This window comes from Populus alba, chromosome 3, assembly GCF_005239225.2.
Source record: "Populus alba chromosome 3, ASM523922v2, whole genome shotgun sequence".
Taxonomy (NCBI): Eukaryota; Viridiplantae; Streptophyta; class Magnoliopsida; order Malpighiales; family Salicaceae; genus Populus; species Populus alba.
This window is the reverse complement of record NC_133286.1, coordinates 12,330,752-12,356,714: the sequence shown is the minus strand read 5'-3', so window position 1 is coordinate 12,356,714 and position 25,963 is coordinate 12,330,752. Positions and strand designations below refer to the sequence as shown.

The 25,963-nt window shown below is 33.8% G+C and overlaps 3 protein-coding genes across 4 annotated transcripts; 2 read left to right on the top strand and 1 right to left on the bottom strand.

Annotated features, from left to right (window-relative positions):
• The first annotated feature begins 603 nt into the window (after positions 1-603).
• LOC118062943 (ATP-dependent Clp protease proteolytic subunit-related protein 4, chloroplastic) lies at positions 604-7,005 on the top strand. 2 transcript variants are annotated; one of them, XM_035076834.2, is made up of 8 exons: positions 604-953; positions 1,831-2,034; positions 3,091-3,146; positions 4,054-4,180; positions 4,313-4,390; positions 5,590-5,703; positions 5,790-5,904; positions 6,706-7,005. In XM_035076834.2, the coding sequence occupies exons 1-7, from the start codon at positions 672-674 to the stop codon at positions 5,859-5,861; spliced, it is 933 nt and encodes a 310-aa protein (XP_034932725.1). In that variant the 5' UTR covers positions 604-671; the 3' UTR covers positions 5,862-5,904; positions 6,706-7,005. The 2 variants fall into 2 exon arrangements, with proteins under 2 accessions (XP_034932725.1, XP_034932726.1); XM_035076835.2 differs by lacking the exon at positions 6,706-7,005 and adding an exon at positions 6,080-6,220.
• A 2,764-nt stretch (positions 7,006-9,769) lies between these two features.
• Positions 9,770-11,462, top strand: LOC118062944 (expansin-like B1). Its single transcript, XM_035076836.1, has 4 exons — positions 9,770-10,023; positions 10,183-10,289; positions 10,588-10,899; positions 11,030-11,462. The coding sequence occupies exons 1-4, from the start codon at positions 9,891-9,893 to the stop codon at positions 11,228-11,230; spliced, it is 753 nt and encodes a 250-aa protein (XP_034932727.1). The 5' UTR covers positions 9,770-9,890; the 3' UTR covers positions 11,231-11,462.
• A 1,697-nt stretch (positions 11,463-13,159) lies between these two features.
• LOC118062942 (histone-lysine N-methyltransferase, H3 lysine-9 specific SUVH6) lies at positions 13,160-16,936 on the bottom strand. Its single transcript, XM_035076833.2, has 2 exons — positions 16,693-16,936; positions 13,160-16,289 (listed from the first exon to the last, which is right to left on the bottom strand). The coding sequence occupies exon 2, from the start codon at positions 16,270-16,272 to the stop codon at positions 13,279-13,281; it is 2,994 nt and encodes a 997-aa protein (XP_034932724.1). The 5' UTR covers positions 16,273-16,289; positions 16,693-16,936; the 3' UTR covers positions 13,160-13,278.
• Between the last annotated feature and the right edge of the window lie 9,027 nt (positions 16,937-25,963).

Genomic DNA, 25,963 nt, shown 5'->3' with positions numbered 1-25,963 from the left:
CTATCAAAAAATAATTTTTATTTTATTTTATTAAAGTTAACTTAATATACTCTAAAGTTTTTGTACATGTTTAGATTTAAGTGAAGTTCATCTTAACTTTTTTTTTTAATAAATAATTAAACTCAATTTTTTTTTTATCATCTAAATTATATTTAGGATGTGTTATAACGCTCAATTATTAATATTAAAAAATATATAAATATCGACTAACATGATTTAAAATGATATAAAAATAAAATTTGATAATTTTTAAAAACATCTAAGTTGAAATAAAAAAAAAGATTGGCATTTTAAAATTGCAAAACCCTATTTTTAGCTCCAAAATACCTTTGACTACACTATATAATAGATTTATAGATAAATACAATACACGAAAATCAGTAACCTTTCAGCCATTTTCTTTTTTATTTCAAAATACAAATCTCACTTCCAAAATTGTACTTATTGAAAAATATAAATCCACACAAAATTTAACAAAATCCAATTTCATTTTTATATAAAAAAATAGTAATCCTGTAAAACTAACTGGGCTTTGATGGTTGGGCCTCTGAGCCGATGCATGACCCATCAAACATTCAAAAACCAGAAACCCAACAACAACTACTTCGCTTCACTTCGATATCTTCTTCATTTCGCCTCTCTCTCACACCCACAGTCCAACACCACCGTCAATGGCGGTCGCAACTGCAACGGCATCGAGCTTCGGGTTCCACAAGCGCATGTTAGCATCACCCACGGTATCTTCACGAACTATAAATCCTAACAGAACCTTAGCTCTCTCTTCCTCCCCTTCTACTTCTTCTTCTTCAAGGGCCTCTCTTTCAACCTACTTTCTCTCTCCCTTCTCCGGGGGAAGCATCACCTGCGACTTCTCCGGCACTAAAATTCGACCCGAATGCCTCAATCCAGCTTCAATTTCGAGTTCCAAAGGCAAAAGAAGCGTTGTTACCATGGTATGAACTGTTGACTTCAATTATTTTTATCTTAAATTTTTCTCTTTTAGGTTTAAATTAACGATAGAATGCAATTAATTAGTAATTTTTATTGTTATTGTTTAAAGCATAAACATTGGAAAGTGGATAATCTAACTGTTTTGCCTACACTTGTGGTCGTGGCTCGCTATTGAGGATATGTTACTAATGGAATCTTTTATGGGTTTTGAGAGTTGGGAAAAAAAATCGAGCTGGTAAGGAAGGGTTGCACTGTGTTTGCAATTACATGGAGTTGAGATTATTTGCGATTGAGGATTTCTTATTAATGGAATCATCTTTTCTTTTGAATTCTTTGTTGTGTCTTTCTATTAGGGAAGGAGTTTCTTTAGCTTTTTGTTCTGCATGACTTCCCCAGTGCTCTCATTTCCCTTAAGATGATGCTTTATTTTCCTCCTTATACTTTTCCTCTAACATATGAAAAGTCAGTTAGCTGGTCCATGATCGTTCTTGATTGCACACACATCATCTCTTTCCTTCCTACATCCAAGACCTGGGATGGGTTATACATACCTTTCCAGTTGTTGTTGTCCATTCAAGAAATATCAAAGTTTCAAAATTTGTTGACCTAGGAGTGGCTGTTATTGCTTCTGTTCATGTTCCTAACCTGGTTGATCTCTGAAATAAACATTGCGTTTGTTACCATAAAGTTTTTTGCAGTGTGGGGACTTGACAAGCTCATTAGTTTGCGAATTTATTCTAAATCATGTATCAATCATGAGTTGAATCTTTACGGCATTCTTTATTCTATGTTCATGTTGAGTTGAACCTTTATTTCAACTATATCATTGAAATGTTCTCATAACTGCAAGCTCTTATTTGTCTGTTTGAATATGTCCAGGTTATTCCATATACCAGGGGGAGTGCATGGGAGCAACCTCCTCCTGACTTGGCATCTTACTTGTTCAAAAATCGGATTGTTTACTTGGGGATGTCTCTTGTTCCTTCTGTCACGGAGTTAATACTAGCAGAATTTCTTTACCTTCAGTATGAAGATGAAGAGAAACCTATTTACCTATACATAAACTCCACGGGCACAACTAAGGTTGAGTGTTTTTCATGTTCTTTTTTCTTCACATGACTTTGTGCGTGCATGTTTTTTTTCTCCCTATGCCAGTGTTTATTTATCCAGAATGTCATGTTGCTCCCATAGAGTTTTTCATAGTTGACTTTGATATGCAAAGTGGGCTACACTTGTAATCTTGTTGGTGATTGTGGGCAGCATATAGTCTTCTGTTTCAATCAGGACTTACAGTCCCGAGGAGGTGGAACTCCCTGGGAGTTCAACGAAAGACTTTAAAACTTAGTCATTCTGATAATTGCTATATATTTGTCTGTATTCAATAAAGAATCCACTCTTCTATAGAAGCTTGTTTATGCCAACTTATTTTATTTAGTTTTAATTTAAAGATATGTATCTAGTTAGAGTTCAGCTTGAAGAAAAATATTAGTACTTTAAGAAAACTTGAGAATTGGTAAATAGAAAGGTTGTTGTGTCAGAAACTTTAATCGCGTATTGAACTCACAACACTTGTTGATTCTAGAATTTCGTATTGTGTTCGTTAACTCTGGGTATTATTCAGATTTATGGAAATATTAAGGGCATGTTGGAAAAAAAATTACATTGTAATTTGTCTAGTGTGGTGTAAAATGTAGCAAATAAAATAAGAAGGTGAGTGATAAAGTAAAATAAAAAGGTTGTTTTTTCTTGGAGGCAAAAATGGTATTGTTTTTCTAGTGTATGCCATCTTTGTCAACACAAAATAAGATAAAAAATTGGTGTATTTCCATTTTAACATGAATGATGGTATAAGATCACAATTTGACATATATTGTTTGGATGCCATGAGTTTTGAATTATTCTATTTCTTTTCTCTTCTACCTTTCTTTATATAATATCAATTTAATGGCTGGATATCAACAACATTATATAACTATATATGATATTAGCTATTATGTCATTGGACCCAATGTAGACGCTGGTTTCGGCTTCACACATCTGTGTATCATTTTGAAAAGACTTTAAGAAGAAAGAGAAGCTTAAAAATTGTACCGGGCAATGGTATGCTGTTGACACTTATATATTCTCATGTTTTTTCAGGGTGGGGAAAAGCTGGGATACGAGACAGAGGCTTTTGCTATCTATGATGTTATGGGGTCATAAATCACCTTACCCTTATTTATAATTCCATGTTATTATGAAATCCAGTTTTGCAGTTCCTATTTTGCATTTAGAGTATTTCTCAATGATTCACAAAACTGCCTTTTATACCCTCAAGTTCTGTAGGTGGCACTTGATTTGTTTATGGTATGAATCATTCTGACACCTCATGGTAACCTGGCTGCCTTCTTAGGCTATAAAATCTAACTTTGCCTTCAAAAATAGTCCTTAAGATCCAGTCTGAATTTTCCCAAAATTGCATGTTCCTGTACTACTCGTTGATCTTTCTATCTGAGTTTCATTACTGAAGGGAAATATGTTTAAATCAGTGGAATCAATTCTTAATTTATTTTGAAAGGCTTGAACTGAAAGGATGGAATTATGAGAATAGTTTTTTGTAAATGCTTCCAAAGCAGCCTAACAGATTATGAATTGAGATGAGTTCCCCAAGTATGTTTATTGCGTTGGACTGGATGAGGAAGATGTTTGTGTTGGACTGTATGCCATCTTATTAATGTTAGCCATGTCCATGCTAAAAGCACAGTTTACTCTCCTGCTTTCTGAGTATTAATGTATGCTTCTGTAATATTTATATGCCTGTGAGTGCTTTTAATAATACCTTTTAATTTATCATCTTCAAAGCCTACGGGCTGATGGTGAGAGAGCAGACTAGTTTAGTTCTGACCTGAGCGTATCATATGTATGCCTTTATTGGCAATCAAGTTCAGCATATATCATAGTGATAATATTTTATTGGTGGCCTTTATTTCAGTGTGTTCTCTGCTTCGTGATGTTAAAAATAAGTCAATTGACATTTATGAATGCAAACCATTACACCTTCCCACCATTGAGGAAATTCTTGTACTGTATATTTTCTTTGATGACAGTTTTACACCACTGCAGGTATGTCAAGCCACCTATATTTACTCTTTGTGTTGGTAATGCTTGGGGAGAAGCAGCCTTGCTTTTGGCTGCTGGGTCAAGGGGAAACCGTTCTGCTTTACCCTCATCAACAATCATGTTGAAGCAGGTATTTCTTGGATAGGTGGTGCTGCTCAATTCTATCCAACTTCTTTCATCTTGCAAGTTTTTCTTTCTTGACTGCAATCATTCTCTAGAATTCAGAGTCAAAACTTTGTGCACTTTCTCAATGATTCTACAGCCAATTGGGAGATTTCAAGGTCAAGCAACAGATGTTGAACTTGCCAGGAAAGAAATAAAGAATGTGAAAACAGAATTGGTAAGATTTATGGTTACTTTCTATTACTTTTTTATAAGAACAGTTATAATTTTTGGCTACAAAGTTTCCAACCTCAATCTATGGTTGCTGGTTACTAGGAACTGTTTTTTTCTTTGGTGGGGTGTAGTCCCTATTTTGTGAGCTAGTCTGAACAACGACCTAGAATAGTGATGCGAAAATGTCTTCACATCTGTCAAAGATGAATGCGAAAAGATGTTCTATATTTCCTCTCTTTAGTAAAGCGATGAGGGATAATGATGGCAATTTACCACAAGAAGACGGGCCTCATCTTGAGCTCCCTTAACAAGGTAACTTGGTGATCTCAAGAGTTGGGTTGGGGAAGCACAGGTTCTCATCTCAACTCTCCTTGGTGTGGGGCATGATGGGTGGGGGGGTGGGGGGTTTAAGTAAATAAACAATCCAGGTTGAGTGGTGCTGTGACTAGGTTGGTTTTATGCATTTTACTCATATACCAGTTTTGCAAATTTACTTGTACATTTGTATTACAGGATACAGAACCAGTCAGAACATTGAGTTCATGTAAAATTGTTTCTTCATACCTCACCCAGTCATTATTTACTGGTTAACAATGAAAATTCCCGGGACTGGAGTGACATCAGAAAGAAAGATGTGAGAAAGGGATCCTTTTCTCCAACCACAAACCTCTATAATCAATTATTGTATGGCCAGCATGTACACACAATGGGTACATCATTCATGCACTTTTGCCTCTGCTTGACCTCCCTACAGTTGCAAGTGGAAGTTTAGCAAATACAACTGCAGGCTTGTTTGCACATGTATGTGTTTTTGTGTGTCTGTCCAAGCACATCCTGGAGGGAGGGAGTTGGTGATTTGTGTGTGCAGGGATGATGGGGGGAAAGAAACTGGGGGTATGAGGAGGATGTTGAGCTTCCTTTTGACTTCCCAAAAGCAACTGATATTTAATCTTAATCCAAGGTTCAGAGCCTTGGTTCAAAAACATAAACAATTTAATTTCTGGAAGAAGATGACATAGATTTACTTCCACAATTCAGAAGGCTTGAGAAATTTGCTATCTTATCAAGTGCTTTTTGGCTGTTGCAACTGCTGTGGTTATTCTGCATGGAAATTTTAAAATTTATCTGGAGTACTTATCACATGACTTTGTACTCTGAACTTCAGCTATTTTAGAAACACATTTATCATTTTCCATTTTATAGGTCAATCTCTTGGCAAAGCATATTGGAAAATTACCTGAGGAGATCGAAGCAGACATTAGTCGTCCAAAGTATTTTAGTCCAACTGAAGCAGTTGAATATGGCATCATAGACAAGGTACTTCTGTCATAAAAAAAAAATCTTTTGTTTTTATTTTAGTTCTGCCATCCTGAATTTTACCTTTTCCATGATTTTTTTTTCAGGTAATATACAATGAAAGGACCACTGAAGACCGTGGAGTTGTTTCTGACCTTAAAAAGGCACAACTGATTTGATTTGCTGTCAAAGTCGCAATTGATGATTATTAGGAGTAATCAGGTAAGCAACAACTGCTGGTCATTTTGCCACATCTTGGATTGTGTTAAAAATGCTTTCATGCATGTAAATTTTGTTTTCATGTCATAGATTGTCCATGACAAACTGACAATCTGTGCTTCCTTTCTTCCAGCAAGTGTGTGAGATTTGTCTGATTTTTTGTAAAATTCAATTACAGCACCCGTGATTGCTGCCATTACATTTGAAAATTCTGGATATACGAATCATTTGGTGACCTCAAGACATTGATCATGCTTGCATTGAGCACAGATCATTTTTTGGAAAAGTCAATGCCTGAATATGTTTTCATGGTGTTCTAGTGAAATGGTTATTACTTCCAATTCATTTATGTGCGAACCATTTAAATACTTCAAAAATAAAAGGAGAGAGAGAAAGGAACCAATTCTCTAGAACATGTATGTTCAATCACTGTCATATACCTCCTTTTCATTTGACGCACCAGCTTTGCATCAGTCCAGCTCGTAACCAATCCACTGCTCTTGCCCTGGAATGAAATGCAATTACTAGTTCTTTTCATGGCCACACCACCTCAGCATTATTGCTTCTTATTTCCTTAATGAGACACTTGGAAAGTGTTTTGACTTTTAGCTAAATTGCTGATTTGTTTATATAGCATGTATGCGTTACAATTTGGATTTTCTTTTCAATTGCTCTGTTAAGATTGCTGGATTTTGAGATCCAGAGTGATTGAAAGAGACAATGTTGGTTAGTGGTTTTCCTTATTGTCTGGCAATAGGAGCTTCATCCCCCATCATATATGACATTTTCCCTTTTCCATCACAGATTTGCAAGTGAAGGCAGGGAATGCTGGGTAGTAACACTTAAATAGATATCAACCAAACACATTTTGGCCCCAATTATCAACAGTGCCTCATCCATTATTTGCTTCAAGCGTTATAGCCCTGTCTTGAGGGTGATGTCATACCTCACAAATCTGTTATGGTGATTGTCACTATCTTCAAATTGGCCCTCTTTCTCTTAGCAGGGATCCTTTGTTATGTGTTTGAACTGCCAAATTATGAGAATGAACCGCTGAGCTGATAGTTGTTGAGAGTTAAAATTACTCATGGTTTTCTACTTCAAGTTCCTTCTTAAAAAAAATCTTAATTTCTAGGTTATTTTAATTAGCCTTTGGCTGGATGATCGGAGATTGAGTTGATTAAAGACTCGACAAGATGTGAACAGAAAACGTGCTTTGAAGGAGAAACAAGGCTGTGGGAATGGGAACCCCAGCAATAATACACTTGTAACATGTTTGTGGCATGATATATCTGCTGGACAGATGCGCGCATCCCTGTAGTTTCATTTGCTATTAATCTTGTTTTTGCAGTTAATCTTAGATTAATGAATCACATTTACAGTGTCAGCAAACTATTCCCAGCCAAATTCTGTTTGCAGGCATCAGTAAATATATTAGCACCATGTTTCGGTCCTCGGTTTTTGAAATCTGGAAACTTTGCCGGCACAGTTTTATTCAAGATTTGTTGGGGCAAGGAATGATTAGACTCCGTGAAAGTCACGGTCTTCGCATCGTGGATAAGAATCCGGCAACTGTGAGATTTCACTACTGCGAAGAAAATCTTGGATGTCCTCAGGAGTGATTTGACAGTGGTGATGCTGGCTGGTCAAGCTGCTCTGTTTCTCTACTATTTTTCTGACCTGGCGTGGTACGAAATCGCCAAGCGGACGACTAGGAAAAGCAGCTACCTGCCCCAATTTATCCCTGAAAAAAGTAGATTAATGCAGCCTATCCTACCCGGAAATAACACCTGGTGGTATCTTTTGTTCGCCTGGGTCGGCAGGAAGTGCGTCGGAGCTCAAAAGAGTTTTCCAAAAAATCAGCTCGTTATTAAACAAAACAAAAATGTGCAAGTGGTAGCAAAATGGTGAGTGCTCTAACTCCTAATTTCGAGTCTTATCCAGATATTGACACGAAGAAGATCTAAATGCAAAGCTTACCTAGTTTGACAGGCCTCCACTCAGTGCTTTACAACCAAACAATTAGTCTAAATGACCCTATCTCACTCCTCGGTCTAATGAATCTATCTGTTAATTAGCCCATAGCATTCGACTTTGACTCGGAGTCATGCAACTCAAGATAACAAATTTCGTCAGCACATGTGCATGTATGTTTCGAGGGAAATGGGGTGGTAGGATTTTTTTGCCAGTAAACCCTCGGCTTTGATTCAGTGTAAGAAATGATGACTAGATAATGGTATGTTTCCTGAGGATTATGAACTAAAAATTCCAAGTTTTCTACTTGCACTTGATAGATATCAACTCTCGTGTAGTCATAATAACATCCGAAGAAGCCGTGGCACCCAAGGCCTCCTCGAAAATGTCCGGCCATCAGATCACTGTGCTCCACCACTATCAACTGGTGGGGCCCCTCTCCTATCTTATTTAGATACCGATTGCTTTTGGGGTTGAAAAATATTTGTGTATAAATTTAAAATATATTTTAATTGTTTTATATTGTTTTTGATACGTTGATATTAAAAATAAATTTTAAAAATAAAAAAATATATTATTTTAAAGTATTTTTAAATAAAAAAATAATTACTATCATAATATGCCAACTAATCGAGTTAAATTTTTGATTGCAAGTAACTCCCTGGATTTTAAACGATGGCCAATAACAAAAACAAAGAAATAGATATCTAAAGACAAAAGAAAAAAAAGTTACAATATCACACTTCACAAATATATGTCGTAATGTTATTTAAAGTATTTGATATTGTAATAATTGTTATTTTTTAAAATATTTTTTTATATAAATATATTATAAAAATATTTTTCATTTTTTAAAATTTATTGTAGAGATCTATACATCAAAACGATTTAAAATCATAAAAAAAAATTAAATTTTGCAAAAACGTTTTTTTTCAAAAAAAAAAAAAAAAAAAAACAGATATTATCGTGTATATTATCATCACTTATCATATAAAACCACAAAAAAAAATTGTAAAAAAAAAATCGCAAAAGCACTTCAAAAAACAAACGGGCTGATATCGTAGTGTATTATCATCATTTATCATATACCAATTGGTATTGGCATCTAATTGACGAGAAGAAGTGTTGATTTCTGATAACTCTATAAGTTCTGATAACTCGCTCGCTCTGTATTTACTGAACTCAAAAAGAAATGATCACCTGTATTTGATTTCTGCTAACCTTCTTGAATGAACGGATTATACAACATGATGTAGTAATTATGTAACTCTCTTCTTTCTTAATCCCGTCTTGGTCTCGCCGAGCAGAAACTACTCTCAAATTTGATTTCTGTGCTTGCCTTTTCGTTTTATAATAATGGCAACAGTGGTGGACACGAGTTTTGATATGAACAAGTAACAAAATTAAAAATAATTAAATATTTTAAGAAGAAGATGCACATTTGAAGGCATGCACGCACCCTATATAGTGGGTTTTCTTCTTTTCCTTTCTTTTTTTTTTCTTCTTTTTCTTTTTTTTGAATGCCCAGAGCAAGTCGTTTTTCATACATTAAGATGATAATCCATTACGAGAAGTAGAATAATAATAGCATAATAATTAAGACTTATTTTAATTAATGCTTGGAGAGATTATTTTAAGCTCGGGGAGGTGGCAAAAAAAGTGAAAAGAGAGATAACAGCTAGGCAGGCTCTTGCAGATGTATCCTCTTTTGCTAATACCATGGAAAAAAGAGTCTAAGGGGTCAACAAAGGAGTCTACATTTACACCTCGTCATTAATCTAATCCTACCACCTAATTAGTCCTATTAATTTGAAAGAACAACTGGTTTTGATTCCTCAACAGCTACCACAGCCTCTCAGACCTCAGCTATAAATAGGGGGCGTGACAGTTCATAGGCTCTCATCCATCTTCTTCTTCTTCCTCCTCCTCCTCTCATAAACCCTCTCAACTAGCTAGTTACCTTGCTTATATATATTACTGCGGCAGCGTGATAGTACTTATCACTAAGATAAGTTATGGGATTTGCATTTAAATATGGCTATTCCCTTCTTTGTATCATGGCACTACTGCCTGCAATAAGTTACTCCCAAGACTACACATTCTCAAGAGCAACTTATTATGGCAGCCCTGATTGCTTAGGGACACCATGTAAGTATATATCGATGTCTCCTATTTATTCAGAGTTCATTATATTGTTTATCATCTAGTCATGCAAATGTACATAATTGAAAGAGGACTGTGTAAGCTTATATATATATGTTTTGCATGAAACAAGCACTGACATGCATGTACTGAATAATATTGCAGCTGGAGCTTGCGGGTTTGGAGAATACGGAAGGACGGTCAACGATGCTAATGTGGCCGGAGTTTCAAGACTCTACAAGAATGGCACTGGCTGCGGTGGTTGCTATCAGGTACTTACTCAAATTCAAGCCACGTAATTATCCCAGTCTTAATTAAAAGCAATTAGCTGTTAAAAATAAACTTCATCAAGATATTGTTTTTTCAATATAATAAGTAACTGGTACTGTTTGTGTGCGTGTCAGCTTGCTCTTGCTGAAGTGCCTGCGTTTACATACTCCTCAAACAATTGGAAATACTTAACAATTTACGATTTTATTAATTATTAGTTAGGCTAATAATAATAAAAGAAAAAAGTGCTTAGCATTGATAATGCTGGTTTTACGTTTTGTTAATTAATTACAATTTCAGGTTAGGTGCAAAGCACCAAATCTTTGCACCGATGATGGGGTGAACGTAGTGGTTACTGACTATGGTGAAGGAGACAAAACTGACTTCATCCTCAGCCCACGCGCCTATGCAAGAATGGCACGTCCAAACATGGCCGTAGAACTGATTGCGTACGGTGTTGTCGATGTAGAATTCCGGAGGATCCCTTGCCGTTACTCCGGTTACAACCTCATGTTCAAGGTCCATGAGCATAGCAGGTTTCCTGATTACTTGGCTATAATTCTCTTGTACCAAGCTGGCCAAAATGAAATTTTAGCTGTGGAGTTATGGCAGGTTTGTTTCGATTTTCTTCTTCTTTCCAGTTTCTTGATGTAACCCCATTTCACATACTATATTACACAGAAACTAGCATGCGCAAAAATTGATGTGGAGTCTCTGATTTTTTTTCTCAATTGACGTGCAGGAGGATTGCAAGGAATGGAGAGGCATGCGAAGAGCCTATGGAGCAGTGTGGGATATGCCTAACCCACCGAAGGGTGCCATCACCTTGAGGTTCCAAGTAAGTGGCAGTGCAGGCGTCGCATATTGGGCCCAAGCAGCAAATGTTATACCGAGTGATTGGAAGGCTGGGATTGCTTATGACTCTACCGTTCAGCTTTCTTAAATATATTGAAGAAATAAGTTATTGGTTTGTGCACTGGTAGGGCATCCAGGAACCTCCCAAGTAATTGTTTCTTGTTAGCTTGCTTCTGTCTTTAGTTATTGATGTATTTTGTAATCCAGCAAGTGCTCTTTGCTGTGAAGTGTGAGCAATAAAAAAATGGGGTTATGTACCTTGTATTGGTAAGAATATGAATATGAATATAATTCCACTTATTGGGATCTTTTTGTTGTCATTTGAGGAACGAATTGAGCATTACAAAACCACGTAATCACAGAGAGAAGCCTAGTTATGTTTTATACCTAACTCCCTTAAAAATTGTGCTCTGCCGGTTCCAAATTCTTTGATATAGCAGGGTAAATATACTACTATCGTGGCAAAGGGTTCAAGGACCACTTGAGCATACTCGGGTCTCTCTGATCTAAGTGACAAAATTGCCAAGCTGCAAGTCAGCGGTGTTTGGACACAGGTTTGACAGGCACAGCACCGTCTCCCCCACCACACCCATGACTCTTCTAACACCACAGAGCAAGCTCTGCAGAGATGTAGCAGATAAAGGCTACCTGCTCCAGGTTTTCAACGTCAAGAGTGACTCGTGACGTACATGAGAATATAGCAAAAAACGCCAAATCATTCACCACATGAAAGGGACAGGTGAAAGATATTTAGAAAACTTCTATCGTAGCTTTTTGAGAACCATATGAAAATTACAGGATACAGCTACAATTAATTTGTTTAAACCCATGGTAAAAGCATTTTGGGATTTCCCTTCTGAAAGCACAGATCCGGGAACAACAATATTACTTGTAACTACTTGAAGATTTTAATCACCAAGCAATCAAACTATCTGGGACCCCACTAATGCACAGGTGCTGCCTCTTTTCGCAGGGCAAATCTTAATACAAGACAAGTGTGAGCGATTTGTTTACTTTCCTTTATCCTGTTTGCTTCTTGCCAAAAGGCTCGAGCACACCATAAGGCTTCTAGAAGTCAGAAGTTTGATATCTTTGCGAAGATAAGAATTATAGAATTATACTTGTAAAAAAAAAAAAAAAAAACCGTTTCCTAAGAACTATGAATGTTGAAAAAAAGAAACTCCTCTCAACTACACAACCCTATTGATCGATTACTTACAGTCACAGCATTTATCCCCAGATTGATTAAAAAGTCAGGCTTAGATTGTGCTTACCAACTTGGTTTTAACAGGATTTTGAATTTTTTTTATGCAATGTCTTGAAAGAGTTGGCAAATTAAAGAGTTCAGTGCACATAAAGAACAGACTATGCTGTCTTTGTATATCTATTTATCTGTAGTGGCTTCGTCCAGTTTGCAGACTTTAATAGGCACCTACAACAAAAGTCCAGTCCAGAAATACTGACAAACACTAGACAGAACACAACTACTCGTATTAGAGCCAAATGCACATCATGCTCTCCCACGGTTCTAGTTTTTGTGTATCTTTTTTGATAAAGGACAAGGATGAGTGCATTGAAAAAAGTAGGGTAAAGTTACGGCAGAAGACTAGCCACTAAGAAGATGGCTAGAGAAGGGCAAGGAAAATAAAAGGAAACCAGTCCAAACCAAAACCAACCTTCAGAATTAAAACAAACAAATAAAGCCAGACAACAAAAGACAACTCTCTGGCAAAAGAAACATAATCGACTCTCTAGCAACAATTAACTACTTACTGCTTGCTAAATCAATCAGCTAAAATTTTGGCCCTTGAAAGCCTACAGAGAATGTAACACTGCAGTGTTCATACAACTCTATTTCAATAGTTTGCGTATCTATCAATCTATTTGTATTGCCCACATAAACATAAATTGATTTCTTTCATGGGAAATAGAATGTGATGCATAGGAAAGGGCAGAACAGCCCTGATGCACCGGAAGTAAGCAAAAAAACATGCATCAAAAATAGAGAAGAAAAAACAAGAGAAAGCAAACATATTTATATGGAGATACTATACCCATATCCATGATCCATTCAGGAACTTACAGAGAGAAAACTATCAATACCTCATCAGAGTCCAACTATTAGCAGTCAGCCTCTCAATACATCCTACCAGTGCACTCTGGAGAGCCACAATGGCAACTCTTCTTCTTTATATTGCCATTGGAGTCAAAAACCTGATCTATCATGTAATTGTAATGGTAGGTGAGCTCTTGCAAAGGAGGAATGTTCTCGACAGCAAAGAACATTATGTGAGGAATTCTTTTGTCATCATGGTCATAAAGAACATTTTGGGCATAAAGATTTGGGGAGCAACTGTGGTTAATGAATCTCCCCAAGTTACCGCACTGTGCTGCATCAATGGTGAAGCCACTGTTCTGCACTTCTACAACAGCATCTGACTGTGCTTCAGGCATGAGGGTTGTAAGTCCATCCCAAAGAGAATTGTCATTGAACTGATTTCCAATATCAAACAAATACTCATCGTTACCAGTTCTTTGTTCAGCTTCTTTCTCTTCAAGGAGCTCTCCTGCATACTCACAGATAAAACTTCCTGAAGGAATTGAATTTAAAGATCGCACGCCCCATCCCCTTGACTCAGTTTTAAAGATTTCAAGCTGAAATTTGATACCATGCTGACTGACTCTATTGTAGCATTTAGGAGAACACTTGCAAGAAGGACCACACTCATACACTAGGGGCTTCGCTTCCACTATTGCACCATTATAGTTATATGGGATACCTCCTCCATTCTTTTCCAAACAAGGACATTTCCTAGATTCAGAGCATCCATTAATACAATCACAGCCCTTGGGAGGCAAACGGCGGCACCAATGAGGATATATCATATGAGTTGTGTATTTAAATGGTGGAGGCTTCTCATCATTTATGGTGTTCACAGCACAAATGGGAATTTTCTCTTTCCCCTGTGAGATATCATCTACACAGACACCCTCCCGCACTTTAAATTTTTTGGACTTCTTCACTACATTCCAAGCAAGCTCTGGTTGACCTTGAATTCGAACGAGCTTAAACTTAAACACCAACTTACCATGTGACCCTATTTCCTGCCAGCACTTCTCCACCAGATACAGCCCATCATAGATATAGGTCCTCCCTCTTGCATCAACTGAATCAGCCCCCTTTGAATCACCACGAATCACCCTTACAGGATTCTTTGCATCCATACTGTTCTTCAAAGCTAGATTACCTCTCTCAAGCTTCTGATCTTCAGGTTCCTTGTCTCCACTCATCATGTTGCCTCCAGAACCCGTGTAAATCAAGACATCTGAGTTATCTGTGTCGTCGTCATAGGCCCCAGATGATACAATACTTGTCGCAAGGAGTTTTCCATCTTGTTTCATATAATCTATACCACCCTGAATTTGGCGATGCAGGCCAACAATATTAAGCTCCACCCTGTAAATAAACTCATCACCAACTTCAACTCCTGGGACAGAACCAATAATGCGCTCACCTATGTTGACATATTTTCCTTTCTCCTTAAGAATCTTTGATGCTTGTAAATCAACCCTCCTACGAGTATTTCCTCGCTCCTTGAAATTTGCTTCGTCTTCATGCAAGAGCTTCCTACAGATAGCCTGGAACAAACGCAATGTCTCCCTCACTTTGTTTCTAGTAACAACTGCATCATTGCCATTACCTTTTCCATGCGAAGTGGTGGGACAAGATGGAGGAAGGCTCACATGAAAATTGTGCGATCGTGCAACTGAACGAAAATCATCGGATTCCTCACCATTTTCTAGATAATCTTCTTTGTTACATTCAGTCATTTGGCCCACACCCCCTTCCACCTTTATAGTGGGAGATGAGATCTTTTTCATAATTCCTCTATGTTTGTCTAACTCATTTATCTTCGTTTTCAAAGCAGATTTTGATCGTTCGAGCACTATGAAATTATGTTTCTGACCTTTGCTTTCTCTTGCATCACCAGCCAACATAGTAGGCTTATGCACCATCTGCCCCTTCCTCCATGGACAATTCCGTTCAGCCGGAAGACCCTGCACTACTTCCCTACCTGATGCAAGCTTCAAAACCTCAAACTTGTCCTTACACGTTGAATTCTTACTACCATATAGGTCTGAAAGCTTTCTCTTGGAACTTTTATCCTCCAAGTAAACTGTAAGGTCCTTACCCAGATTCTTTTCTGGACCACCAACTTCCATATTGACTGATTTAGAGACTGCCATGGAATTGAGGTCATGCTGATTTAGAATGATTTCTCGAGGAGATTTGATGCACCTTTCATGTCTATTCTCTTCAGCCACCTTCGCCTTATTCACAGAGGAATCAGGTTCAATTCTAAATTTATCATCATCCATCCTAGAAGCACTTTCTAATCTAATTTCATTAAGATCTCCATCTTTAACATCACTACCCATTTGTTTCACAACAATCTTCACCATTTCTTTTGTTGGATTTTCTTCGGTACCAGATTTCTCTTGACCCAAACTCTTCTTCTGCACAACAACCAGCACTTTTGCAGCCTCTACCTTGTTAAGAAGCGGAGCATTAGGTCCACAAAATGGAGGGAAGTCTCTGATAGCAGAGATTCTTCTCCGAGGAGGATAATTGTGCTGGACAAAATTTTCAACTGGAGCAACAACGTCCACCTTACACAGATTCTCTGATGCATCAGCAGTTTCATGTTCTAAAGCTTTTACTGCTTCACCCACAACAGAAGCTCCTACCGATCCAACCACACTTACATCATTCAAAGCACCTACAGCCTCTGGAAGCAACATCCCTGCAGGCTCTTGCTTCACCAATCCATGCCCATTCACCTGATGAGAAGAAACTATTGGCTCCTTTCCCTTGGTTTCCACACGATTTATTTTTTCAAGACAGCCATCACAACTTTTCTCCTTGCTCGCTGCAACAAAGTTCTCATTTTGTTTAAAAATCCGAACAGCCAATGGTCCACAGCCAGGGGGGAAATCCCGGACAGCAGAAACTCTCCGCCTTTTGAACTTGGGAGCAACATCACCATTTTCCATGGAGCACATCCCAGATTTATCGGAAGATACCACCCTCGTAGACTCCATTTGCAGCAAATTGTCCACAAACCCCATTCAATGAACCACCCAAACTACTTAAAAGAAGATAATTACCATTAGCATTACCACCCATTTAATGCAAAACACACACACACACGCAGAGAAATTGAAACTAACCCTCCCCCTATTATTAATTACCAAACCTAGAACACCAAGTAGAAAACATTTTAACAAACCAAAATAACATAAAAAAAATCCCATGAATCATCAAGCATTGTCTCCTCAGTTTCAAATGTTTGCTTAAACCCTAAAAAAATTATTTAAAAAAATGCATGTGAATTTTGGGGTTCATTGATGTCTAAATTTGCACTTCATTAGAAATTCAATAAGCAGAAGAAATTAAAAAAAGAAGAAGAAGAAGAAAATGTGAGAGAAAAAATCGAACTTTAGAAAGTGATGCTCAAAAGAACCAAGATGATGCTGATGATAACTAACCTATAGGTGGTCCAGTGACCAAGCTAGTAGCGAACCTCGCATCTTTCAACAAAATCAACGGTTAGAAATGGCGGGGAGAGAGACTCATCGGCGGCAAAAAAATCAACAGTGGATAAAGAAAAAAGCTTCCCTTTCTTTTTGGTTTGTCTGTTGCAAATGCACACAGAGGTAAAGGAGAAAATTGGTTTGTACAGATGTGGCTAGTTTGCTATAATTCGTTCAGTGCACGCTCATGGAAATGGAATTTTCCTTGCACTTGTTGGCTGTTGCATATAACTGGGTTTGGCGTTCTGGGCTCTACATTACTAGGCCTATATCAACTTAGATACGTATTGGATTTAACGGATTTAGCCCGTTTAAAAGTATAGTACAAATAAAAATTTATAAAAAATTAATTTTTTATATATTTTTTTTCATGATAATATCTCAAAAAAAAAAATATATATATATATATATATATATTATTTTAATATATTTATAAACAAAAAACACTTTAAAAAATAATTACACTCTCAAACATCATCGTACTCATTTGTTTCATCCATTTACTATGATTTATATACTACTATCATTTTTTTTGTATTAAATATTAAACTGTGTAAAATAATTCTATCCTATATGAAAAAAAAATTGTTTTCCCGATATAGAAGTTAAACTAAAATTTTATATATATTGAAATGAGTTTGATAATTACCAAGATATTTTGAAGAAATTTTTGGATAGGGAAATATTTATAATAATTTTGGTAAATACCCTAAAGGCATTAGGTTGTCGGTTAAATCTTAACTCTATACACTAGTATTCTGTTATTTATTTATTTAGATATAGGATTATTCGATCTAACAATATCTCTCTTTTATAATTAATTCACCAACATATAATCCACTAAAATAAATCAAGTGGTTTGGATTTCAAGGTCTTTGTTAGATTGTTCATCTTGATGTGCCTATTATTATATTGATAGATTTTTATTTTTATTCACAATATTTGATGGGGGTATTGAGCTTCTCTAAGGCTTCGAAAGTAATTTTATATTAATTGATATCCTACCGTAATAATCTATGGAATCATGAAGCTATATGAAAAAAATCCATGAATTTTTATTATTTTTTTCTAGTCTAAGAGATCTAAGATATGTTGCTGAAAAATAAATGTTACTCCTACCTATGAATTGCATCACTGAATCATGTAAAAAAAATGACAATGCTTTACATTTTAATTAAATATCATTAGATACGCATGGAATAAATGTATAGAATTAGATTTTTGACATATTTTATTTTTATTGTTTTACTTCCTTAATTTTTTAGATTCTCTAGGATTTTTTATTTTTATTTAATTAAGCAAGTGGTTTCTTAAAAAAAATAGTATATTTTTTCTATTCGATATTATTAGTAGTGTCATGTTTTTTTTACAATAATACTTTGATGGATGAAAATGAAATATATTGGGGTGTTTCTCCATAGTTATGATGTTATTGATTTTTTAGGGTTTCAATTGATAATAAATCCCATATCTTTCATTATAACTGTATTTCAATTAGTATTATAATAGGATGGCTTGTTTAATGGATGAAGATATTAACAAACATCTTTCCACCTTATAAAAAATGGAGTGAAAGTTGCTTGAGAACTTATGAAAGCTCGAGATATATATCTTAAAAATTTGATTAGATGAATCAATTACCAAGGATGAGGTGTGAATATTGATCATGATAAAAAGATGTACATTCCTAGAGATTCACCTCGAGGTGAACTAGACCTTAAATCTATTTATGCATATCTATATAGGTATCATAACTTTCTAGAAAAGTAGTGTTTACAATAGGTGAAACATTGAAGACTTAACTTACAATCAACCTTTCTATAATGCTTTTCTTTTTTGTATGAGGATTTTTTAAAGAAAATATTTATTAGATGATGGTAGAGTTGGAATTATATTTTTAAATGAAAAAAAAAAAAACTCCTTGTTATCATAAAGAAGGGAACACAAACTCACTTAACATTGAAGATTGGTGGTACAATATTTTAAAAGATAAGAGTTCACACTAGTAAGCAAGTATTTCTATCATGAAAAAATATTAGAAAATTATTAATTTTAGAGTTTGTATAAAATGATTACAAAGTGATTTTGTGCTAAATATATACGAAGTTGGGTTATTATTACTTGATTTATATTCAAGCTTCTCAAATAGTAATGAGAAAGAGCATAAAGCTATTATAAATTTACAAGGATGCCTTATAAAGAAGCAAAAAATCAATAAGTATTGACGTCCTTAAATGAATCACTATAAAAAATCAATAAGTATTGACGTTCTTAAATCAATAAGTAACCCATTTGATTTCTCAAGCATCAATAATTTATGTCACCTCTTGATTTTTTAGATATTAAGAAGTTTTATCTATGTTCAAAAATTAAAAAAAATGAATCTTTTTTTTGCTAAAATTGGATTTAAGTTATTCAGAGCAAGTTATTTAATACATAAATAAGTAATTATGCTATATTTCAAAATATCTATTTTTTTTTATGAAAAAGTTCAATTTTTAATAGTTAACTCAAACACGAGTTTTTATCATATAGGAAAGCATGTAGTGGGATGTATATATAAGATATAATTTTTGACATAATTATTTTTACTGTATTACTTCCTTAAATATTTAAGAATTTTTAGGATTTGTTAGTTTTATCCAATTAGTCAAGTGGTTTATTAGACAATTAATAATAACAATAAGATTTTTTTTCATGTTTTATTTTCTTATTTAGTATTATTACTATTATCTAGCTTTTCTATTTAAAAGGTTGTAATGATATTTTGGCAAGAATATTTTGAAGAATAAAATTTAAAAATTTTAGAGTGCTTCTCCATAATTATAGTGTTCTTGATATTTGAGGATTTTAACTTATAATTATAAACCATGTTATTTTTCATTATACATTGCGTTATGAGTTTTTTAGTATGTAATAAACTTTTGAAAAATATATAGATATTTTTTTTTTTATCTATACAAAGACCGCAATATATGCCTTTAAAGTTGTTGAACTCTATTTTGATGAGATCATCAACGTGTATAGCCTTTTCAAAATCATAGTCTCATGTAATGGTGTGTGATTTATAAATTACCTTCAAAAGACCATCAGGCTAATGGTTAGTACCAAATTAAAATTCTCTAGTGCCTATCACCCCTAGTTAATGGGCAATCTAAGATTGTTAATAGAAGCTTGGATAATTTTTTAAGGCATTTAATGAGTTACCATAATAAAAATTGAGATTTGGTTATCAATATGAACTAGTTTGCTTACAATAGCTCACTCTACAAGTCTATAGGTATGATTTGTGAGAGGGATGGTTGGTAGAAATGATGAATACAATAATAATAAAATGATAATTACTTTAATAAAAAGTTGATTGAAGTGATGATGGTGATTATAGAGGCAATAAATGATGGTTGTTGATATTGTCATCGTGCTAAAAGGCGGTGATAAAATGATAGTAAAATGATGGATAGATTAATAATAAAATAGTAGGATAATCGTATTTATAAGATTGATTATAATAATAATAATATAATGATAAAAAATTATGATGAGATAATTATTGATAGAAAAAATGATAACTTAGAGTGATGAATGATGGGGTGATGATGATATAGTGATGGTTCTTGTTGTATTTGATGAATATGTATTGAGTATTTTTTACGAGGTTAAAATATATTTTATTTTGAATTGTAATTTAAAAAAATTAACTGAAAAATATTTTTTGTTGCCTTTTTTTAGTATTTATTTTATATATAAAAAATGAATAAAAACATCCTGCTAAACTTGTATCGTAATAAATTTACTTGAGGAATATATAGGTCTTGAACTTAGAAAAGTAATATTGCTATGAGGACTCGTGGAAAGGGTGGGTAAATCGTTCTAAGAGAAGAGGACTTGTACTTACACTCTTCATTTCGTATGAACACAGGCATAAGTTGTTGTTTGTGAATATTGTTTATGTAATAAGCAAACCAGAAATGTGTTTTCATTAATTTCTTATGAAAAAAATTAAAGTGATGGAATTGTCCTCGTAAATATACCCAGATTTAATTCTGTTTCCAAGCCTTCAAAATGCATCAAGGAAGCTTTCCCACCACAAGAAAAAAGCATAATATGCAGAAACTCTGAGTAAATTAAACAATTAATTATAGAAAAGCGAGAGCAAGATTGAATTCCAGCTATATCTACATTGAATATTACGCGAAAAGAATATTCACCAGTAGATTCTGTTTAATTATTTATATTTTGATAAAAAAAAAAAAACAACAATTCAGAAAAAAATCTTCAATTCACATGTTCTCCACGCCTGTTCATGTATACATCAAGGGCTTAATAAATTCCAAAATATTTCAGAAAAGCACAGACAGGCCAGTAAGCACGGCAGCCACCAAAGCTAGAGGCCCCTGACCAGCTGCAGCAAGGAAAGCGGGGGATCCACTGGCGGCATTGGCGGCTTTGGCGACGTCTTCAGCAGCGTCCTTGGTGTAATTGTAGGCATTTGTGGTGCTGTTGATGACGTTTCCAGCGAAGCTTGTGGTTTCGTTCATGGCGGATCCCACTGTATCCTTGGCTGAGCCAACAACGTCAACAATAGGATTCCATGATCGGACGGTGAGAGGGGAACAGAGGATGGTGATGACGAGAGCAAGGAGGAAGAGAGAAGAGATCGAAGGATATCTCGAGAACGCATGCATGGTGTCTGATCGATATTCCCTGATATGATCTCCTAGTTACTAGCTAGGAGAAGAGGGAAATCAAAAATATATAAAGGCAGCAGAATGCAGATGATACCTAATTAATCAATAACTTCATGATTTGTCATGTGGTGTGACACAGAAAATAACGTAGTACCCACCTCAAATGGAGAGGTTCCTGTTCCAAATTAAGCGTTCAGACAGAGAGCTTTAGCTGGTGAGCAATCCCGAGAGAAAACTACTAGCTTCGAAAAGGAGTCGAGTTCTTGATGCCTCGATATTTTCAGTTGTAGCAGGTCCACCTCGTTTTCATGGAGTCGAAGCAATGTCAAGGGTTCCTTCCGAGTAGGAGACAGCTTGTTATGAATTTTTTCCAACGGTTGGCCCGCCGAGAGTGTTATTTGTACCAAATTCACGGGCATTTAAATTTAAGTTCTTGATGTATTATTTTATAAAATATAATATATATATCATGAAACCATTTATAATTCCATTACATACGAGGTTGTAAAATATTTTTTACTATTCCATGGAAATACATCAGACAAAAACTATAACTTTAATAATATTTTTAGCATGTAATAAAATTGAATAAAATATTAAGGTATAAAATTTAAAAACTATTTTTTTTAAAATGTTAAAAAAAAATAGTGAACAGTGCAAGAGAACTGCACTGTTCACTATTTTTTAGTAAACAATATACGTAATTGCACTGTTCATGTTAATTGCACTGTTCATTGAACAGTGTGAACAGTTTCAGGAAAGTGTTTTCCAAGAACCGGAAAACACTTTCCTGAGATTAATGTTAACATTTCCTTTGACCAGAATATCCTTTCCTTTGACTCACTTTCCATGTGCCAAACATGGAAAAGTGAGGAAAATGGTTTCCAGGAAAGTGAATTCCTGGAAACAAACATGACCTTAATCTCAATGATAACCCTCGTGATAATTTGATAAACAAAGACAATGAAATTGCACGTGATCTTCGATTTTTAATCTCAATGCTAAAACAAAAGTGCTCAAGTTTCAAATTAAATTATTTTTTTATTGTTTTTAATTTTTCAAAACTGATAGACTTGTAATTCTTCTGGCCAAAACTTTCCTTACACTTGGTTTTGGCTAGTTAATTGAAATTGTTTTTAATATTTTAAGTAAAGATAATGCGTGAAACAAATTTGAATTGCCTAAATTGCTTGACCAAGTAAAGCAAATTTGAGGGGAAAAAAATAAAATTTTTCAACATTAAATAAGATGTTCAAGAATGAGGAATTTTTTAGTGTTGTTATTAAACTTAATTCATCTAGTCAAATCTAAAAAATTTTGCCTTGAATTTTTATTCAATCTCAATCTAAAATTAAATTATATAAAATTAGCTCATATAATCACATTAATTTAGCAAATTTAAAGGCTAAAATAACCAAAAACTAAGATCACAAGTCAAAAAAATAACATATATGACAAGTAAAAAACAGTTTGGCAATGAAAACAAATTTTTTTTATATTAAAATACACTTCTCTTTCTACTTAAATCCAAATCAAAATTTCAATGAAAGCATATATTCACTTTGAAGTCATTTATTCATAGCATTTACTAAAAAAATACAAGTTCATAAAATTCTCATGATATCACAATAAAATTAAGAAGAAATTCAGTTCATACTCAATATCCATATCACATTTTCTAGATCACAAGCCTAATTAACTAAGTTACAAGATTTTGAAACTTTTTATGGGTTTTATCCACCAATTTCAATTAAATCCTTCAATAGGTTTTTATCAAATTGATTATTAAATTCATCTTCATCGTCATTAACTGATAATACCTTGTTAATTTTCTTAGATAAGGAGGAGTGCATAAGATGAAAGGATGATTTTGGCTTAGAGGAGGAGATCTTTGTTTTTTATGATGACGAGGACATCTATTATTGTTTGTGAAAAGAGGCTTATTCTGATTCCTTCACTATCTCATCAATCACTCTTTTCTTGCTTTATTTTAGATATACACACACACACTAGTAAATCATCTCCTTTATACACCACTAATTTAGACATCTTTTTCCATAAAGTTTTCTTATAAAATATTTTAATATTTCAATATTTGCTTCAAAGTTTCAAGCTTTTGAATTTTAAGTCCATCGTATATCAATTTTCATGAAAGAAAGGCATTATATAATCTGAACTTGATTTCTTTGAAATTACAATAAGAAAACAGATCAAAGATAAAAATAAAATTAGAAAAACATTTTGTTGTTTTTTGTCAAGTTTTTAAGGTGAACAATGAAGATTAATGATGATGATCCAAGTTTTTGTTGGTTTTGGGTGGCCAAAATCTGACAAATATGGTGGAAAGGGTGGTGGTTAGGGCTTTATGCTTGGCAAAGAAAGGGAGGGTGCTAATTTTGTTATTTTAACATAAAAAGAGTTTTTTTAATCGTTAATTAAAATATAATAAAATTTCTTAAATAATCTAATTTTTTTTATTGATTTTTATTTGTGCGAATGTAGTGTATCATACAAGTTACAAACCATATGTGATGTGAACTATAGTTTTTTTTATATAAAAAAAATAAAAACAAAGTATAAAAATTATTAAAGGTTTGAGTAATTTTCTCAAACAAACAAGAAAAAGACACAGGCGACACATTAAATGCTATAATGCTATGAAAAACTAAACATTTCTAGTTAGTTGACCTAAAATTTAGCCATTATTGTGATGGCTGGAAAATCATAAGGGTTGAGGGTTTTTTGAGTTAAAAATTTATTTTTCAATTCATTTTCATTCAAAAACACTTAATAAATACCATAAAAACCTCTCTAAACCATCTACTAACCTCAAAAAAACTATAAATCACTCAAGAAAACTAAAACCAACTAAGCCAAAAAAAAAAAATCTAAATCGAACTTGATCTTCTTTTTCAAACATGTTCAGAGAGAAAACCATCATCATCAAATTACTTTTCTTATCGAATGAAACCTGTTGACACCAAGCTTTATCATTTTGATTTCTAAAATAGTGGTAACCAACCATTATCTCTCTTTCACGCTATTTTATGTTACTTTCTCTCTTCTCTCTCTAATCCATGAACTGGAAAAAGAATAAATTAAACTTTTTTATCAAAATAATAATTGGCATGACTTTGGGGTTAACCATATATTTTATCCTTGTTTTACAATTTAGTCTTATTTCTTTTAATTTGGTAAATTTATCGTAAATTTATCTAATTAGGCCATAGAAGAATGTAATTAAAAGAAAAAAAAAAAGAGTCTAAATAGTGAAGCTCCATAAACTTTCTCAAATCTTCTAGATGTACTAAGTTATCATCTCACAATACGTACAAACAAAAATGTAAAAAAAAAAAATATTCAGATCATGGGAAACTTATTGACATCTAATGGGTCAAACATGAAAGCTCCCGACCCTATTTGTATTTTTTTAAAACTATATTTTATTTAATAATATCATTAAAATAACACACTTGTAAAATGAAGGATTAACCCACGAGGGGGGCATTTTATAAATTGGAGGCATTGTTTCCTAAATAAAAAATCTATTTTAATCTCAAAAGAAAATTTAAAATAAAATATTCAAACAAAATTTTAATATTTTACATATGATTGAAGAAAAAAAACATTTATTAATTTGATAAAATTTTATTAAAAATCTTTAAAAAAAAACACATAAATTTTATGTTAAATAAACACTCACGAGTTCTTATTTCATATTAAGTATGTTATAGTTGAAAACGGAATGTTAAAATCCTTATAAAATCCTACAATATTATTTGATAAAGATGATAAAATTGAATAATAGTTTTTTTTTTTGTAGTGTATTTAAATCTAATTCTAAAAAATAATTAAAAAATAGGAGGAAAAAAAGGCTAGACACCCAAGCCTGGTCTTAATGGCTTGATGATATGTTAGATTGATCCGAATCAACTCGTCAAAGTCGTGTTCCGAGTTAACTTGACAAACTCGTGCCCCAGGTTTTGGGCTCTATTGGGTTTAATAATATATTTTTTATTTAACTATATAGTAAAACAGTTTGAAGATTAATTCAAACTCAACTAAATATTAAATAATGAAATTAAAAAAAAATCAAGAAAACTCAAAGTTGAAGAATAAAAAAAGAAAAAAGACTAAGCTTAAAACACAATAGCCTGACATTCTTGGGTTAATGTGTTATCTATAGGGTATCAACTCAAATTTCGACTACAAATGTTGTAGTTGAAAGAATAGGGAAGATGAACTTTGGGAACTAAAATCTTTTTTTATTCAAAATATATAAAAAACATCATAAAGACTTAAATAAATTCTTTTCCCCCCTAAAACCACCCAAAAACCGATATCAAAATCAAAACTCAATTTAAAACCTAAAAATTCTTGATGCGATATGTACTTTTTCAAGCAAAACATAAGACAAAAAAAATATAATGGAACTTTTCTCATTGAAAGAAACTTATCGATATCAAGATCGATCTTTTTTATGTGGTTGGAATCAGTTGCAACCACCAATTTGTTTTTCTTTTCTACTAGAATTCAAT

What these genes read in the sequence shown, in the direction of transcription:
- LOC118062943 (XM_035076834.2), top strand. Translation starts at nt 672, where the DNA reads ATGGCGGTCGCAACTGCAACGGCATCGAGCTTCGGGTTCCACAAGCGC. An exon ending in AGAATGTGAAAACAGAATTG is followed by an intron (nt 4,391 to 5,589) that starts GTAAGATTTATG and finishes TCCATTTTATAG; the next exon opens with GTCAATCTCTTGGCAAAGCA. An exon ending in AATATGGCATCATAGACAAG is followed by an intron (nt 5,704 to 5,789) that starts GTACTTCTGTCA and finishes TTTTTTTTTCAG; the next exon opens with GTAATATACAATGAAAGGAC.
- LOC118062944 (XM_035076836.1), top strand. Translation starts at nt 9,891, where the DNA reads ATGGGATTTGCATTTAAATATGGCTATTCCCTTCTTTGTATCATGGCA. An exon ending in TGATTGCTTAGGGACACCAT is followed by an intron (nt 10,024 to 10,182) that starts GTAAGTATATAT and finishes ATAATATTGCAG; the next exon opens with CTGGAGCTTGCGGGTTTGGA. An exon ending in TAGCTGTGGAGTTATGGCAG is followed by an intron (nt 10,900 to 11,029) that starts GTTTGTTTCGAT and finishes ATTGACGTGCAG; the next exon opens with GAGGATTGCAAGGAATGGAG.
- LOC118062942 (XM_035076833.2), bottom strand. Translation starts at nt 16,272, where the DNA reads ATGGGGTTTGTGGACAATTTGCTGCAAATGGAGTCTACGAGGGTGGTA.